The sequence below is a fragment of the Phaenicophaeus curvirostris genome, chromosome 1 (assembly GCF_032191515.1).
Source record: "Phaenicophaeus curvirostris isolate KB17595 chromosome 1, BPBGC_Pcur_1.0, whole genome shotgun sequence".
NCBI classification, from domain to species: Eukaryota; Metazoa; Chordata; class Aves; order Cuculiformes; family Cuculidae; genus Phaenicophaeus; species Phaenicophaeus curvirostris.
The window spans coordinates 61,197,667-61,216,670 of record NC_091392.1 but is presented as its reverse complement, the minus strand read 5'-3'; the positions used below and the strand labels follow the sequence as shown (position 1 = coordinate 61,216,670).

General features: G+C 41.9%; 1 protein-coding gene across 1 annotated transcript; it reads left to right on the top strand.

Annotated features, from left to right (window-relative positions):
- The first annotated feature begins 2,963 nt into the window (after positions 1-2,963).
- On the top strand, positions 2,964-18,927 carry GLT8D2 (glycosyltransferase 8 domain containing 2). The gene is made up of 10 exons (XM_069859524.1): positions 2,964-3,301; positions 5,244-5,288; positions 6,901-6,996; positions 8,203-8,371; positions 9,985-10,102; positions 12,103-12,187; positions 16,416-16,528; positions 17,017-17,183; positions 17,802-17,914; positions 18,755-18,927. The coding sequence occupies exons 2-10, from the start codon at positions 5,270-5,272 to the stop codon at positions 18,925-18,927; spliced, it is 1,053 nt and encodes a 350-aa protein (XP_069715625.1). The 5' UTR covers positions 2,964-3,301; positions 5,244-5,269.
- Positions 18,928-19,004: the final 77 nt, after the last annotated feature.

The window sequence follows — 19,004 nt, the reverse complement described above, 5'->3', positions numbered from 1 at the left end:
AGCCTCCTCTTCTCCAGGCTAAACAACCCCAGCTCTCTCAGCCGCTCCTCATAAGGCCTGTTCTCCAGCCCCTTCACCAGCTTTGTCGCTCTTCTCTGGACTCTCTCCAGAGCCTCAACATCCTTCTTGTGGTGAGGGGCCCAGAACTGAACACAATATTCGAGGAGCGGTCTCACCAGTGCCAAGTACAGAGGGAGAATAACCTCCCTGGACCTGCTGGTCACGCCGTTTCTGATACAAGCCAAGATGCCATTGGCCTTCTTGGCCACCTGGGCACACTGCTGGCTCATGTTCAGTCGCTGTCAACCAACACCCCCAGGTCCCTCTCCTCCAGGCAGCTTTCTAGACAGACTTCTTCTAGTCTGTAGCACTGCACAGGGTTGTTGTGCCCCAAATGCAGGACCCGGCATTTGGCCTTGTTAAACCTCATGCCATTGGACTCTGCCCAGCGGTCCAGCCTGTTCAGATCCCTTTGCAGAGCCTCCCTGCCCTCCAGCAGATCGACACTTCCACCCAGCTTAGTGTTGTCCGCAAACTTGCTAAGGGTGCACTCAATGCCTTCATCCAGGTCATTGATAAAGACATTGAACAGGGCTGGACCCAGCACTGAGCCCTGGGGAACACCACTTGTATCTGGAAATGATTTGTTATTAGTTACTAACCTGTTACGTTACATGCGGGTTTTGTGATTTTAGAACTAAAATATAGGATTAGCTTGAATAATAACTTTTAGCTGGCCTGTGCCTGGATACCTATGCTTAAATAAGGAATTTTAACAAGGCTGCAGTTAGAAAGAATGGGAGAGAATGTGACTGTATCTAATTAAGACAGATAAAAAGGACTAGCATGATAATAATCAGGAAAAAATTTTTCATGGAAAGGGTCATTGGGCACTGGCCCAGGCTGCCCAGGGAGGTGATTGAGTCGCCATCCCTGGAGGTGTTTAAAGGATGGGTGGACGAGGCGCTGAGCAGCATGGTTTAGAGATTGATAGGAATGGTTGGACTCGATGATCCAGTGGGTCCTTTCCAACCTAGGGATTCTATGATTCTATAAGAGTAAGAACAACCAGCTAGAACCAGATGCAGCCTTGAAGAGGTGCCCAAGGAGTCTTAAGAGCATCCGCAACAAGTAGAGTTGAAAAGTTTAACTGTGAGGAAGACCTACAGCCTGAGACCCCTGAAGAAGGGGGCAGAGCACGTGCGCTGAGGGGAGGAAACTCATGGAAATAAATTCCAGGAACTGATTGTAATAGTGATAGAATATGCATAAGTTTTGTGGGAAAATTCATATATGTATGTGTATGTTCCCACGTAAGTGGGAAATCTGTTCTGTCCCAGCCCTTGTTTCACTGCACATGACTCGTGGAGATCACTCCCTCATGTTGCTCAGGCCTGCATTAAAAGGATGCTTGCTTTCTAAAACTCCTGCACCAGTTTTACAGAGTTTTTTTGCCAGCATTTTTGGTATCTCCCCCTGGGCTGCGTCGCCATGGGACTCTGTGTGGCTCCCTCTGCCTCTCAGCGGCCCCAGTTTCAGCCTTGCTTCAGCAGGTGTCCTGTCAAGGGGTACCCAGGTCACCACAGGTGCGGGGTGTACTGTGCAGTTTAGGGCCCCCCGCTCTGCCTTCACACCCTTGGAAATGTTTGGCAGGGGTGTTTTTTTAACTTGCAAGTGGCAGATGCTGCCTGACACATCTGAGCAAGAAGCGAGCTGCTGGTTTGAATGCTGAAGGCTGCAATTAGAAACCGAGGTTTCAGTTCTATGGTGAAGAAGCGGATGATCTGAGTAAACCCAAAGATCTCATTCTGCAGGACAGAAGCTGCTCTCTTTCCTGTGTAGGGGGGATGTTAAGTGAGAATATAAACATGTGAGGCTGAGGGAAATCCACAGAAGGTGCTGCTGGGTTGCCAGGAATCCAGGGGTTGCTGCCAGGTGAAGCAGATGGTCCCAATGCTGCAGGCTCGTTTGGCTGTGCACATCTTGGATCTGTTCAAGATGCACATAGGAATGGAAGGGAGGGAAACAAAACATGAGAGGGTTTTGATTCTGAGTATTTTTGATTTTGAACACAAACTTAATACAGTTTACACTGTACTGTAGGACAGAAAAAGTAGTCATATTTCAGCTGCCTACATGAAGCATGTAACTATTAATTTATTTTTCCTTCAAGCAGCTCTCCAAAGGATGGATTTGTGTGTAAGATCAGACAATACAGTTCTAGCGTGTTTGAGACATACAAATGAAATGCCACATTTTCAGTTCCTGCAAACTGAAGAACAATTAGATTTTTAAAACCTTGACAGAATACTTCTCATGAGTTTTGCAGTGCCTCTTGCTGAAAACATGAAAATATTTTGGAATTCGTTATTACTATTATTGTTATTATTATCTCCATTCAGTACTCCAGAAAGTCTTGTGACAAAGCAGCGTTTTATCGCATAGAAGGAATGCTCCTAGAAGGGAGGGAGATACAAATAAAATGGGTGATGTAGAAATAAAATTGCCAAAGCATTCCAGGAGAGCTTAGGAAGCAGAGTATCAACATGTGCTGGTTACTTTGATCTCAGGTCCCTTTAAGTCCAATGCACACCCATGGATTTAGATTCTCTTAACTGCTCAAAGATTCGGAAATGAGGCGATTCCAGTATAAATGCATGTTCAGAGTTGAATTTTGCAAGTTTCCCTTAGCTTTCAGCTCACAATGACTCTGCAAACTGACACGGGGAAAATTTCGGCTCTCAATTTGACTTTGGCGTGTTGTTTGGCTCTTGCACACTCATTATCTGTTCACATTTGCTATAAATAATGACTAGAAACCTAACCTGCAACTAGACTGTTGGAAGTAACTTCTGGCAGAGTTTGTTTCCTTCTCTTTCCTCCACCCCCTTAAGACTTTTTTTTTTGTCTTATGGGATTTGTTTGCAATCTGCTAGCTGAAGCTCTGAGGAAAGTTTGCCAGATCTGGGGCTGCATCATCGTTCTGCACATCTGGAAGTGGTTTATGGGCTCTCATTCCTCCAGTGTGGCGTCTGGATCCTGTGCTATTCCTCAGCAGCAGAGAAAGAAAAGAAAACCAGCACAACTCCAAAGTAAACTTTGAAGAGTTTGAAAAAGGAATTGGATTTTCAAACTGTTACTGTGCCCTGTAAGGCCCTTGTGTGGGGGACTTCAAAGGAGGATGATGGTCAAGGAAGCTTTGGCAAGAGTGCTTACAGCTGTTTGCTATCTAGGATCCAAGTAAATATCTCTACAGTTCTTCACGAGAGAGGAGTACCGAATACTGTGCTGCTTTAAAGAGGTAAAAAGACTTAATTAAGCAGGAAATATCTGAGCAGTAATGTCACTGTTTCTGATCTTTCCCTTCTGCAGCCCCTCATTTTGTTACAGGATTTGGCAACCAAGTCAGGGGCTGCCAGGTTCCAGGAATTAATGTCTACAGTCAGGAAAATTTGAATAAATACTTGCAGGAGAACAAATATTCCTCTCTTTCCTTAAAAGTCAGTATGTAATGAATCTGAGTTTCTGAAGCTTAGGAATGCTGTAGTTTTGGAATTCAAACTTTCATGAGAATCCGTCTGAGCTTGGATTTTAAAGTTTGAAATATGATTCAGCTTATGTTGATTTAATAATTACTGAAGCTATCATGAAGCTGTGGCTGTGCAGCTTTTACTTTGCAGTGATCATCAGTATTCTTCATGACTATCATTAAAAATGTTAATTAAAAGATGGGAGTCAACTTCACAGAAATCAGTGGAAAATTGCAGTTACTGAAAGTGGGGTTAGAAAGTAACTCCAAGAGTGTAAGGAGTTCTGTTGTCTCTTGGTTTGCCTAAATGTGTAAACTTTCTAAATAGAGAAGAAGGCAAAACTTGTGTGTGATGCGTGAGAGAAGAGCTTTCTCAGCAGTGGGTTTTTTTTGACCAATAAGCTTGATTTCCTCTCTGTGTAAATCAATGCCACATGAAGAGACTGGGCTGCTAGAATTCAGATAAGTACTGTGGATGAAAAAGAACTTTCAGAAGTACTTCTCTCACTATGATTTAGTCATCTATTGGGACCTAAGTGTATGTGAATAGACGTAGATTGTAAACAAAGCCACATCTTAGCTTTTTAAATATTTTTAGTGTCGTTTAGCTTGTTCGTTCAAGAGACTAATTTAGGATGCCGCCTGAATTTGAGCATTGACCAATGAGAGATAGTCAGTGTTGTGACTCAGGTTTCAAGAATTCTTGCTGTTCCATCTCTCTTCTCAAGGATTTGGAATAAACTTTGCTGCTATACGTGCATAGAAACTGTTATATATCCTTATCTGTGCTGCAATGTGGCCATCTTTGTATGTATGGAAATAGGAAAAATTGTTTTCTGTCATAGCATAAAGGTTAGATCATACAGTTGTATTTTCTGTGCCCCTCTCTACTCCACCCCCCAACCTCTGACTCTGATGCTGTTTTCTAGGTTTTTTTTATTTGTTTTGTTTGTTTCATAAGCAGCAGCTTTGGGATCCAGAATTAAAGTGAATGTTGTATTTCCTCTAATCCTGTATTTTAGGGGTTATATTCTATATAAAGTTATTCTCTATAAAGTTATGACCGCTATTAGGCCTGGTTTAGAAGTACAGTTCTGGGGAAGGTTAACTCATTTTCTTTGGTATCACAAATAATATGCTTAAATACAAGCCACAATGCACAAACTCCCCCATTACTTTTGGTGGAAGGACACTGCTGTAAGAAAGTGTTTTTGCTCTTGCTCTGAAATTTTCTGAGAGTCCAAAAGACACTGCTGCAGTACAAGATTCCCAAATGTTTGGGGACATGCTCCAGAAAGAGGTTAATATTTGTGATTCTTAGTATGTTTTAAGTGAGATGAGAGATGAATGTGAATGTATTAACAAATTGCATCAGTGGATGTTTTAAAACTTATTTGCATGTTATTTTAAAATGTGTTAAAGAATCTCAGTTATTACTGATGTAGGTGATTGGATGGAATTTATTAAAACACTGTTTTTTCCTCCCAAATTGTAGCTTAAATTAAAATACGTAATAGTTGTAGCCCAGCATGTTAGTTATTTGCTCCAAAAGTAGTTATTTACAGAGACAGAGTTCAGTTTTACTTTTACCAAGTCAATGTTAAAGGTTGGTGATGGAAATCTTGTCCCTAAAATAACTAACTAGTATTCACCAGTGTATTCACTAGTATTCACCATACTTCTCTCTCTTTCTTAAATTTATATTTTACCACAGATCACGGTTCTCATCCAACAGGACACATGGCTCTTTTAAAGAAAAGTAAGATACTAAAAACATATGAAATATCTATTTTTAAAAGACAGAAATATCAAATGAAATTTCTCATGCAACTGTTGTTGCAGTTGCATGGAAATTTATAGTTTTAGTTTTGCTAAGTTATGCTTAAGTTATGCTTCAAGTATACAAATAAGCCTTTTCCTGTTAACTGATTCAGGTAAGTGTGACCTTAAATCCCTTTAATTTAAAATTACTTGCTGCTTTGCTGCATGAGACTGAGGGGTCAGGAATTTCCCACTAACAGTGCAGGTCGCTGCTGGTTTGATGTGGATTGTGCCTGAAGCACTGAACCTGTTTTTCTTTTTACAGACCTCTACACATTAATGCTCTTCATACTAACAATTGAGTTGTGGCCCCAAGAAATCTCGGGTTCTTATCAGTTGTCAGGATCAGTGACTAAAAATGGACCGGTGCGTGCCTGCAGTTATGCACCTAAAATGTCTCTGAAGTAAATAGGCTGTTTCCTGAGCTGGTTTAAATTTAAATTAGTGCAGATTCAGTGACAGGTACTTGCCAATTTCACAGAATCACTAAGTTGGAAAAGACCCACAGGATCATCGAGTCCAACGATTCCTATCAACCTTTAAACCATGCCCCTCAGCACGTCATCCACCCGTCTTTTAAATACCTCCAGGGATGGTGGCTCAACAGCCTGTTCCAGTGTCCAATGACCCTTTCCGTGAAAAATCTTGTTCTGATGTCCAGCCTGAACCTCCTCTGGTGGAGCTTGAGGCCATTCCCCTTTGTTTCATTTATGAGAGTAAATTTATGATAATAAATTTCAATTTATTCTCATGCCCCATTCTGACCAGTTGGCCCTTTTGATTGAAATGTAACTCTGGATAAGGGCAGTATATTTCTTCCCTGCTGTACTTGGTGACCTGTCCTGGCAACTACTCATGGTTGGTTTATTTTGAATGACCTAAACTTGTACAAGACAGTCTGGTAGGAGCTGCGAATCAGAATATGCAGTGAGGTTGTTGCTTTTGCATACTTTGGTTTTGATTTTACTAATTAAAGTAACCGTGTCAAAATATTCAAGTGTTTTAAAAAAATTTTGGACCGTTTCTGGTTTCAGTAGCATGATGGGGTTGTTTTCCTAGTATTTTTAGAGTTTTTCTCAAATACACCTTGAAGATCTGCATAGAAATTGAAAAAAAAAAATCCTATGTTTGAAGTTTTATCAGGAAAGCACGAGAGAAGGAAAGGGCTAGGTAAAAGTAATTAACCCATGTTGTCCTTTGGTGATGAACAGACAACAGACTAGCTGAGAAAAGTTCCAGGCTCCTGGTAAGATTCAGAAACATGAATTTCTCATATGCGGAACCCATAAGTATTGGGAGCTTAATGATTTAGTAAGCAACTTATTCATGAAAATTGGATAGTTGGAAATTAGTGTAGAGGGGAGAGATACTATTATGTCTTTAACATAATATTTTTAGCTTAATCAAATGGCAAGGGCAAGGAGAATTTGATAAGCACAGCAAATACAGGTTATGATATGCACTGGTTGCAAATTGGAATGTTTTTTAAAAAGGTACTTGGGCAATTAGCTGTTGTACTGATTGTTAACGAATTCTCCCTTTTGTTTCAGTTAACCAGGTCTTACTGTTACTTCTTGTCTTAACTGTGTGTGCCATTCTGTATAACAAAGTTCACCAAGTGTCATCTGCATCAAAGAATGAGGCGGGTAATTGACTTGTACTTCTGTTTAATTTACATTCTTATTTTATATTCCTTATCTCTTGATTTGAACAGTGCTTTTTGATTTACTGAATACTGCTTACCTTGCAGCAGATGAGCTACTCACGCTGTTGTGTATGGTCTGAGCTGTGGAATCTTTTACTTCTGAATTGCTTAGGAGATCGATAGTAACAACTAAGAATTGGCATTCTGATTCAAATTTTTATCCAAATTTCACTGATGTAGATGGAAGCAGGAGCATATCCTTATTTATGCTGAAGAGCGTTGGAGTTGTCAAGTGATAACAAACCTTGATCAGAACTTGCCCCTTTGGCAATGTGCTTGGCCTACCTCTTCATTTCCAATAGATCATCAGATCTTGACATAATTTACAGCAAAAGTTTTTGCTGGATTTTTTATAGGGATAGAAAGCTGCCAGGGTTGATATGGTTGGACTGGTATTAAATATTTATACTAATAGCTTAGTCACTGTTTCTAAGATAAACAAACACTGTCTGGGTATAAACTTTTTTTTTTTTTCCCCTGGTACGGTTTTTTTGAGGCTGTTATGAGTTCAATGGTTGTGTTTTAACCAGTATAAAGACATCCATGTAAGTTCTGTAAGTTAATCAGTGCTAGGGATAAAAATCTTCCTTAGTAATAATGTGAGCTAATTCAATATTGGTTAGATTTTTTTTTCCCTTTTATCATTACCAACTTCCTGCTGGTACAAAATTTTGCATTTTTCCTTTCTAGCCTGCTTCCCAAAGAAATGAAGCTCATGCATTTGTACCATCTCTTCCACTTACCTCCTTCTTTTGATAAGTTTGGAATCTATTGTTCAATTTGTACAAAGTGTAACTGAGAAGTAGAAGTCTCAAAGGTATTCAAACTTCTTCAGGTTTCATATGAATAAGCAGCTACATGGAGGACAGGCTGAATTGTGACCCTGCTGAGTAGAAGATGCCGAGAACTCTTATATATTCTGTTTGGAGGCATCCAACAGTCCAGTCAACCTGCATGTAGTTCTGGATTAGCGACAGCTCATGCTGTGTGCCTTGCCAGATGCGGATTTGTATAGGATGTGGTAAGGAAATGGGGTGATTGTGATATTACACTACTTATGGAACTGCATACTCACTCATATGATCCAGATCTGACACAAAAAAGATTCTTGATTTTCTATTATAATGCATAGTTTTGTTTCTTGTAGTCGATTTGGAGACTCCCGAGGAAATGGAAGAAGAAATCCCAGTTGTAATCTGCGCTGCTGCGGGCAGAATGGGTGCAGCTATAGCAGCCATCAGTAGCATCTACAGCAACACAGAAGCTAATGTTTTGTTCTACATAGTTGGGCTGAAGACTACCATCCCACATATTCGGTGTGTACCAGCCTTCTTTTGTTTCGTGCTGCAGTTAGGTCCAGGTTGTTCTCCTTAGCTTGAGCATAGACTTTGGGGGACTTTTCAGGGAAATATTTCTCCCTTTTATTTAAGTAGTGCTATTGGTAGAAGTCTCCAGGATTCTCTGTATATAGGAAAAAGGACCCTTTTGCCCTGTGCAAGGCACTGACTGGTGTAAAGGTGTGTGAAATAGCCAGACCATGTGCATACCTGTCCTTTCTGCCTCATGTAGATTGGCTGCAAAAGTCTGTAGTAAGGTAAGTGTATATGTGCTTACTTGTCACGATCCCACTTTGTGGCATTGCACTTAGCTCTCATCTGGTGCCGTGTCTTTAGCTGCATAGTAGAAAATCTTGCTTTTTAAAGCTAATTTCAAGTAAGAAGGTCTGTTAAAGGTTGTAAATAGAGACCTGAAGAAGCTTGTGATGAAAGCGTATTTGGGTGTTAAAATTTGCAAACATTATCTAAAGCAGCGGGAAGGTGTGAATCCAAATTAAAGCAGATTTCTTGGCAGTTCTGACCTCTTACTACAGCAGTTCTGAAGCCTGGGTACCCAGAATTTGTGTCAAAGTGAAATAACGTCATGAGTGGGGTTCCATAGGGAGTTTTTCCCATCCAGTTCATCAGTAACCTAGATAATAGAGCGGAGAATGTTCTTTATGAATCTGCAATTCACATGAAGCTGGAAAAGAGACAGTAGATATATTGAGGAACAGGGCAAGAGCTAAAAACAGACCAAACATGAAAATGTAACGGTAAAATGTGATGAAATTCAATAGAGGTAATGACAAGGTAATGTCATAAGGAATAGCTGATTGTGTTGGCTCAGTGTGAAGCAGGAGTTTTATAGTACTCATTTAGAAAAGTACAGAATTATGACTGATAACTGACCACACCAACTAAAAAAACCAAAACACACAACAAAAAAAGGCAAGCATCATAGTGGACATAAACGTTGACACACATGACCACAAAAGATGTGAGGAAACTTTTTTCTGATGTTACTGACCTCATTAACACATCAGAAAAAGTGTGGTGTTTAGGTGCCTTCAGAAAATGTTTAGAAGAGAGGTAAGAGTGTAACAAGTAATGGTGTCAAGAAATCTGATAAAATAATGAAGGAATTTAGTTTAGTCTAAAGAAAATAAAGTTGGGAGGTGATGTGGCAGTCACCTTGAAGGACGTGAAACTGTAAAAAGCAGAAAACTAATCTCTGCTTTAAAAGCACAGAAGATAGGATAAGAGCAATGATCTTTAAGTACAGAAAGAAAGCCTAGGAAAAAGTAGCTTCTAATGCTAGTGATGTTGAAAGATGGATTTTCTGGGCAACATGTGGTGTCTCTCGTTTTTGCAGTGGTGCATTTGCTTTGTAGGGTTTTCTGGGTGTTGTTTTTTTGGTTTAGTTGTTGTGTTTTTTGAAGAACAGGTTAAACAAATGTCTGTGCAATAGCTGTAAACATAAGTCCTTTTGTCTTGGGATAAAATAGATCAAGCGCGCTTCCAAGTTCTCTTATTCTCCTATGAGCCTGTGAAGCAGCGGAAGTACTTGCCACACACTCATTATTTCCCTTATCACTTCTTTTTTATCACAGGAAATGGATTGAAAACTCTAAACTGAAAGAAATAAAATTTAAGGTTGTGGAATTCAACCCTATGGTACTAAAGGGAAAAATCAGACAAGATGCATCGCGCCCTGAGCTGCTGCAACCTGTGAGTAAATGAACAGCACATAACAGATTTTCAGGCTTTTTAATGCTTATTACAGGCTTTAAAATGTCCTAGATCTACGTTCCCTTACGCAGGGAGAGTGTAAGCCAGAGAAGCCACATCAGGTCTAAAGGCCATACCCTCAGTCAGGAAGGAAGAGTGCACTATCACAAGCTCCTTGCAACGTCTGTCTTGTTAGGACCTTGTTATTTGGTGGCATAAACTTGGTAATTGGAATGTGTTGTATCTTTAAGAATATATTCACAGTTTATTAGAGGGCAGATCTAATGGTTTTTTGTGCCTTCATGATGCTGCATTGGCTGCATTCTGCTCAGGGTTAATTCAGAGGTTAATGACTAATCTAAATAGTAATGGCTGTCAGAAAAGGCAAATCAGATGTTAGAAATTATTAGGAAAAGAGTAAGGTTCAAAACAGAGAACATCATTATACCACAATACAAATCCATAGGTTTCCCTCATCCTAAATACTATGTGCAATCTTTCTCCTGTTACCTGAAAAAGGTGTAGCACCACTGGAAAATGTTCAGGTCTGTTCAGGATGTTTATTCTTTCTGCCCTTCTCTGAGCCTTTAACATTTCTAATATATAGAAAAGATTTCATACAAGGAATTAGTGGGTTAAAATAGTGGATTCAGCCTGGAAGTGTGACTTCTACCTTGAAAAGAGCAGAGGTCTACAGAACTCAGTGACATGGAGGACTTAATGGCAGATGATTGCTCTGTCTCTTCCAATACAAGAACTAATGGCCGTTAGATTAAATTACTAGGAGTCACAGTCACAAAAGACCAGAAATGTTGCATATTTTTCACACAATGAGTACTAAACCTCTAGAATTCCTTGCTGAAAGGTCTCATGAATGTAAAAATTTACAGAGATTCAGTGAGGACTGAAGTTTCTATTTAGATAGATCACATCTGGTTCACTAAATCCCTCGAGCCGAAAATAGCTAGAAGCTAGGAGAATACTTGGAGCAACTTTTCTGTATGTGTTCTGCATTCTTATTTTCCACTGAGCATCTGCTTAGGACCACACTGAAGGCAGGTGCTGGGTCAAATGGTCTGGGTCTCTGTGGTTGTTCCTGTGTTCTCAGTCCTCTTTCCCTCTGCTCTGTTCTTCATTGCTATCTGTGCCACCAGTCAAATAATTCCTATGACATGGAGAGATGACACTATTACATTTGAAGTGCTTTGTATGATGTGTGCTGTAATAATGCACTAGGAAGGGCATTGCCAGCAGGTCCAGGAAGATTACCTTCTTCTTTACCTCGCGCTGTTGTGGCTGCATTTGGAGAACTGTGTCTATTTTTGAGCTCTGCAGTACAAGAAAGATAAGGACTTACTGGAGTGAGTCCAGCACAGGGCTGCAAAGACAATTAAGGGGCTGGAGTGTCTTTTTATATGAGGAAAGGTTGAGAGAGTTGAGGCTATTCAGCCTGGAGAAGTGGAGGCTCAGGAGGATCGTATTAATGTGTATAAATACCAGAGAGGAGAGACATGAGGCAGTGAGCACAAAGTAAAATACACAAAATTTCCTCTGGGCACAAGAAGAAACTTATTTTTTTTTAATGTTGAGGGGAAGCAAATGCTGGAGCAAGTTGCCAAGAGAGGCTGTTGAGTCTCCATCTGTGGAGATATTCAAAACTCAACTGAGCATGGTCTCTGGCAGCCTGCTAGTGTGGACCCTGCTTGAGAAGAGGAGTTGGCCAAGATGATCTCAAAAGGCCCCTTACAGCCTAAATGATTCTGTGAAGAGACAACTGTTTTGGGCTGCTTGGTTAGGGCCACAATAAATAAAATAAGGATAAATAATAATAATAGGTTCAAGATACAAGTAAAGCTGGGGAGAGGAAGCAAATGATCATTGTCTAGTGCTCAGTGAAGAGAGAAATTGAAATTGAATGTTATTAGGGACAGAAACATAAGACTATTACATGAAACAGCTTTACCATTTAGTCTTTACAGGGTTTTTTTTCTGTTTAACAGCTGAACTTCGTGCGATTTTATCTTCCTTTGCTTATCCAGAAACATGAGAAAGTAATATATTTGGATGATGATATCATTGTTCAAGGTAAGCTGTTGTCCAAAAAGCAGTTTCTAGTGGAATTAAAATCAAAGTTGTTGCAGATTTACAGTTATTTGGAAATATGAGCTGTAATGGAAAGTGAGGCGGCTTCTAGGAATATTGTAATCTGTTTATTTAAAGGCAAGTCTGAAGAAGAACTTCTCCGCACGTCTCTTGAATAGTTGGTTTTGATCAAAATTGTATGAATGGGTTTAATTTTATTTGAATCTGGTCAATTGCTGAAAGATGTCATGGATTGCACCTAGATGCTGCAATATTTATTGTGACGTATGTGGCATGAATTTCCTGCTGGTATTTGAATTAGCACAAATGCTACCACTCCCTTATCTGGAAATTCTGTTCTTGAGAGCAAGACTCTTGAGAGCAAAGTTTATTCAAATAAGAGAGTTAAAATCCCAAACGCTCAAAATGTGATTTTGAGCATCTTCAGCTCAGAATCCGTAGCAGTTTGCGGAATCATGACCAAAGATTTCAGAGTTCCAGTTTCACGTGCACTGAGCTGAGCCCATCACTTCCCCTGTACCCCTCCTTACAGGCATTCACCAGAAATGTGATTACTTCCATTATTTCCATCATCTTCCAACAGTCCTGGAAGACTGGGGAAGTCCCACTGGACTGGAGGCAGACTGATGTTGTGCCCATCTACAAGAAGGGTCGCAAGGAGGATCCAGGGAACTACAGGCCTGTCAGTCTGACCTCAGTGCCAGGGAAAGTCATGGAGCAGGTGATCTTGAGTGCTATCATGAAGCACATGCAAGAGAACTGGGTGATCAGGCCCAGTCAACATGGGTTCACAAAAGGCAGGTCTTGCCAAACAAACCTGATCGCTTTCTATGACAAAGTGACCCGGCTACTGGATGAGGGAAAGGCTGTGGATGTGGTCTTCCTGGACTTCAGCAAAGCCTTTGACACAGTTTCTCACAGCATTCTCCTTTGGAAACTGTCAGCCTCTGGCCTGGACAGGCGCACACTCTCCTGGGTGGAAAACTGGTTGGCTGGCCGGGCCCAGAGAGTGGTGGGAAATGGTGTGAAATCCAGCTGGAGGCCAGTGACAAGTGGTGTTCCCCAGGGCTCAGTGCTGGGTCCAGCCCTGTTCAATGTCTTTATCAATGACCTGGATGAAGGCATCGAGTGCACCCTTAGCAAGTTTGCGGACGACACTAAGCTGGGTGGAAGTGTGGATCTGCTGGAGGGTAGGGAGGCTCTGCAAAGGGATCTGAACAGGCTGGACCGCTGGGCAGAGTCCAATGGCATGAGGTTTAACAAGGCCAAGTGCCGAGTCCTGCTCTTGGGGCACAACAACCCTATACAGTGCTACAGAGTAGGGGAAGTCTGTCTAGAAAGCTGCCTGGAGAAGAGGGACCTGGGGGCGTTGGTTGACAGCAACTGAACATGAGCCAGCAGTGTGCCCAGGTGGCCAAGAAGGCCAATGGCGTCTTGGCTTGTATCAGAAACGGCGTGACCAGCAGGTCCAGGGAGGTTATTCTGCCTCTGTACTCAGCACTGGTGAGACCGCTCCTCGAATATTGTGTTCAGTTCTGGGCCCCTCACCACAAGAAGGATGTTGAGGCTCTGGAGTGAGTCCAGAGAAGAGCAACAAAGCTGGTGAGGGGGCTGGAGAACAGATCTTATGAGGAGTGGCTGAGAGAGCTGGGGTTGTTTAGCCTGGAGAAGAGGAGGCTGAGGGGAGACCTCATTGCTCTCTATAACTACCTGAAAGGAGGTTGTAGAGAGGAGGGTGCTGGCCTCTTCTCCCAAGTGACAGGGGACAGGACAAGAGGGAATGGCCTCAAGCTCCGCCAGGGGAGATTTAGGCTGAACATTAGGAAAAAATTCTTCACAGAAAGGGCCCCTGGGCACTGGCACAGGCTACCCAGGGAGGTGGTTGAGTCACCTTCCCTGGAGGTGTTTAAGGCACGGGTGGATGAGGTGCTAAGAGGCATGGTTTAGTGTTTTATAGGAATGGTTGGACTCAATGATCCGGTGGGTCTCTTCCAACCTGGTTATTCTATGATTCTATGATTCCAGCTTGAATCAGTTCCCCTGCAGGAGTCAAGGCAGCGTGGCTGGGAGGAGAGGGGAGTGAGGGTTTATCTGTCTTTGGGGTGTCAGCTTTTGTCAGCTGGTGCTGCTTCTGGAGCTGCAGGATAAAGGTGCCGTTTCCCGTTACAGCTCATGTTAGACTGCCGCGGACAGAAGTGGTCTCTCCATCCTGAGGCCACTCCTGTTACTTGTGTCACATTTACAGTTGTGCAGCTGCAGAATAAGCTGATTCAGCTGGTTGACCTGGCAGAAGACTAGAGGAACAACAAAACCAATAATGACAAACCCCAAACCCCAACCCTTTTTTTTTTTCTAATATTTTTTTTCCCTTTGTTTCAGCCAGCCCATCTTGCTCACCCTTGGGCCACGCAATCATGAGGCCCAGAAGAGGGGAATAAAGATGGAGATGTGGGAGTGAGGTGGAAGGGGGGAGCCTGTTCTGGCAGCCACTCCTCATGTCTTAGCTGCAATATCAAAGATATTCCAAAGATCATCCAATTCCAAGCCCCCTGCCATGGGCAGAGACACCTCCCACCAGACCTCCCACCAGCCAACCAGCCCTTGAACACCTCCAGGGATGGGGCAGCCACAGCTTCCCTGGGCAACCTGTGCCAGTGTCTCACGACTCTTATAGTGAAGAATTTCTTCCTGATGTCTAATCTAAATCTTCCCCTTTCCCATTTAAAGCCATTCCCCCTTATCCTGTCACTCAGTGCCCTTGTAAAAAGTCCCTCCCCAGCTTTCCTGTAGCCCCTTTCAGGTACTGGGAAGTCTTTATAAGGTCTCCTTGGAGCCTTCTCTTCTCCAGGCTGACTAACCCAAACTCTCTCAGCCTGTCCTCATATGGGAGGTGCTCCAGCCCTCGGATCATCTTCATGGCCTCTTCTGGACCTGTTCCAACAGTACCACATCCTTCTTATGTTGAGGATTCCAGAACTGGACACAGTACTCCAGGTGGGATCTCACAAGGGTGCAGCAGAGGGGCAGAATCCCCTCCCTCGCCCTGCTGACCACGCTTCTTTTGATGCAGCTCAGGACACGTTTGGCCTTCTGGGCTGCAAGCACACGCTGCCAGCTCATGCTGAGCGTCTCATCAATCAGCACCCCCAAGTCCTCTGCAGGGCAGCTCACAATCACATCATTCCCCATCCTGTATCGAAATCAGGGATTGCCCCGACCCAGGTGTAGGACCTTGCACTTGGCCTTGCTGAACCTCATGAGAGTCACACAGGCCCACTTCTCCAACTTGTCCAGGTCCCTCTGGATGACATCTTGTCCTTCTGGTGTGAAAACAAATAATCTTCTAGTGTGACAAATAATCTCTGCTTCATTTTGGTTTTGTTTTTGGTTTCTTTTTTTTTTTTTTAAGAAATAGCAGTTCCAGTGTTTGCAGTACGGGGAATGTTTTCAGTTACGAGCCTTTTAATGAGCTCACCTAAGGCTACTGGGCAACACGTGGCCTTCCAAGATAACTCATCCTACCTGTGACTGATCCCTGCTCAGCAGCGAAGCTGGGAGCTGCAGGGGGTTTGGGTGCAGACTCACTCAATTCCTGTGGCAGCCCTGTGCTTCGCTCCTGCTCCTGGGCACCTGCTAGTTAGGTGATGAGTGAGATGCCGTGCATTACAATATTTTCTTCCACCAGGAAGGAGCTGGGTGGTCTGTGAAGCCAGCAGGGCTGGTCAGGTGTGACAGGCACATGTCAGCTGGCTACTGTTGGGAATCCAGGTGTTTTATCAGGAGTTATAACTCAATAACACCAGGAAAAATCTGATCTGTGCGAGAGACTGAAGTCCAACTTCAGTTGGACTTGAAGAGGCTCAGAAAAATTGGCTGTGTCCTTCTCCAAAGGCGAGCTCTGTGAATGTGTAACTGTAACCAGGCTTATTAACCTTAAGCTTAATAGGCTTCTGCTGTAGCTGATTTTGGACATTGAGAACAGAATGTGGATGTATTGGATACCAATGATATGTACGGATAGAACTTAGACACCCAGGTGCAGAACTCAAGTTTGAAAATTGTCCCATATTACAAAATTCAGCCTTCAACACCTGGGCTTTCCCCTAAAAATGGTATCTTTGTAAGTAACTAATATGAGAACAGAAGTTATCGTATCAACTCTGTAGCAGTGCAGTAGGTGCCCTCATGCTTTTGATCTTTCTGTACTCAGGTGACATCCAGGAACTCTACGATACTAAGTTAGCTCCTGGACATGCTGCAGCTTTTTCAGATGATTGTGATCTGCCTTCTACACATGAAATGGTTAGAAGTGTAGGGATGCAGGTAAGATGCCATTTTGGAATTCTTCTCACCAAACTGTTTGGTATTTTGCTGTAAGTAGATTGTAAGTGCTTAATGGAACATCTAATGAGGACAGAATGTATGATCTGTAGTAGTCAAAATGGGAACAAAACTCAGGAAAATAGTGTTTGAAGACTAATTCCTGAGCTGAGTTTCCCAGAACTGTCAGTGAGTCCCTCTAGCATTATAGCTGTACATGCAACACCATTTAGAGTAAGCTACCGAAAGGTAAACGTGGTGAGGCAAGAGCCTTAGCAAGCTCATGTGGATCAATACTGTGGAAAAAGTAATTCGGTAACTGGAATTATCCTGCCTTCCAGCTTTGTGTCACATGAAAATCAAGATGGGTAACCATCTTCTAGAAACTGAGCTTTGGGAGCATGTATCTAGTCTCTGAGTGGCAGAGAGATGCATTTACACTTATCTTTATGCAGATTCATATAGGATAAACATGCTTTTTATTTTCTTAGAACACGTACATGGGATTTCTGGACTACAGAAAGCAAGCAATTAGAGATCTTGGCATCAGCCCCAGCACCTGCTCCTTTAATCCTGGAGTAATTGTTGCTAACATGACGGAATGGAAACATCAACGGATTACAAAGCAGTTGGAAAAATGGATGCAAAGAAATGTAGAGTACGTATAGAAATCTAGCTTTACTTTTAATACTCAGTTTACAGTTTAATTTTCTGTTTAAAAGCTCTTAAGTTTTTGACTCTAAGCAGTCTTTCTCTGAGATTTCAGAAAACAAAGTAACTCATATTCCAGAATTTTCACCTGCTTCCATCCGACCAATTGTGTATCAAGAAATGGCCACCTGGCATTTTAGTCTTGTGTTTGATCACAAACCACACTTAATCCCAAGGGACACTGAGAATACAAACGAAACACATGGAAACATGAATTTTATTAAGAAACCAGATTAAAATATTTTTGATTCCTTTACGTTACCAACTTTTTTCCTGCTGTAAACTCTCAGTCTTGTAGACTATGGGTGGTGTGTAGAAGTAATTGATTTCATGTTGGATTTGACTCCCGTTTTGTTTGGTAGCAAAAATTTACTCAAGAGGAATTGGAGTTGCAAATGCAAGCAATGCAAAGCATTAGAGTACACTGCAACCTGGTCTGCTCAAAATAATTTTGAATTTTGCCAGAATACTAATTTTTTATCTTCTGACTTTTGTGTTACAGGCTCTTTGATGAAGGTTTTGAGCATTTCTGCATAATTTTCCTTTTTTTGTTTCCCTTTTGCAGGGAAAACCTCTACAGCAGCACCCTCGCAGGAGGTGTGGCAACCTCTCCAATGCTGATTGTATTTCATCGGAAGTATTCCACTATTAATCCTATGTGGCACATAAGACATCTTGGTAAGTTTATCTTCCCACCGTTTGCAGTTGGAACCAAGTAAAGGGAGAGGTTTGCAGGACTCAAGTACAGGACCATATGTTACTTTACTGCAATACTTTACTGCAATACTTTATACCTCAGATCCACAGTGTGTAATCCTTGCTTCCCCCACCACTCATTAGTCCCACTTTCCTTGGGGAAGAGCAGAATATGAGGCGTTCCCAATCCGGGTTATTATGGAAATCTCTGAGCAGGTGAATCAAACAAAACAGTTGCACCCCTGCAAAACTCAAATAGTCATTACATTGGATAAAAAAGGGAAAAACACCAAAATACCAAGGACAAAATCACATGTCTGATGACCAACAAACCTATATTGTCATAAACCCTGGAAAGGGTATAACCAAGATCTGAATATAGTGAGAGACTGAAAAAATTAGACACTTTTAGCAGGCACAGTGGATGAAGACAGGATGCCTGGCAGCATTTGTCTGTTCAACAGGATGTAGGTACCTTTCACCTGGGAATGGTGAATTATCCTGGGAAAAAGATAATGGCAGGGCTACTATAGTAAAATGAATGACTTTTTTTCTAACCCCAGCTATGCCAAGATATTGAAAGCTCTGAGAGAGGAAACTTAAGAGATTGTGTTGCTGATGCAGGACAAGAGGCAGGAAGCTGAAAAAATCTACTCTATAGTACAACTACTTATAAATTAACAGGTGAAACCATGCTAATTGGAGTTCTTAAAAAAAAAAAAAAAAACTCAAAACCTAACTGAATTTACCTCACTACAGTATCTGCTGTTATTAAAAACTGGATTTTTTTCTTTTTTTTTTTTTTTAAATCTACTCCTGCAGGTTGGAGTCCTGATACCCGTTACTCAGAGCATTTTCTTCAAGAAGCTAAGTTACTTCATTGGAATGGGAGATATAAACCTTGGGACTATCCCAGTGTTCACACCGATCTGTGGGAAAAATGGTTTATTCCTGACCCTTCAGGGAGGTTCAAATTAACTCGTCCTGATAGTTGATACTGAAAATGCTTATATGCATCCATACGCTAGGTTGTGCAGTATGTAATAGTTGGAAATGCAACATTATCTGAATA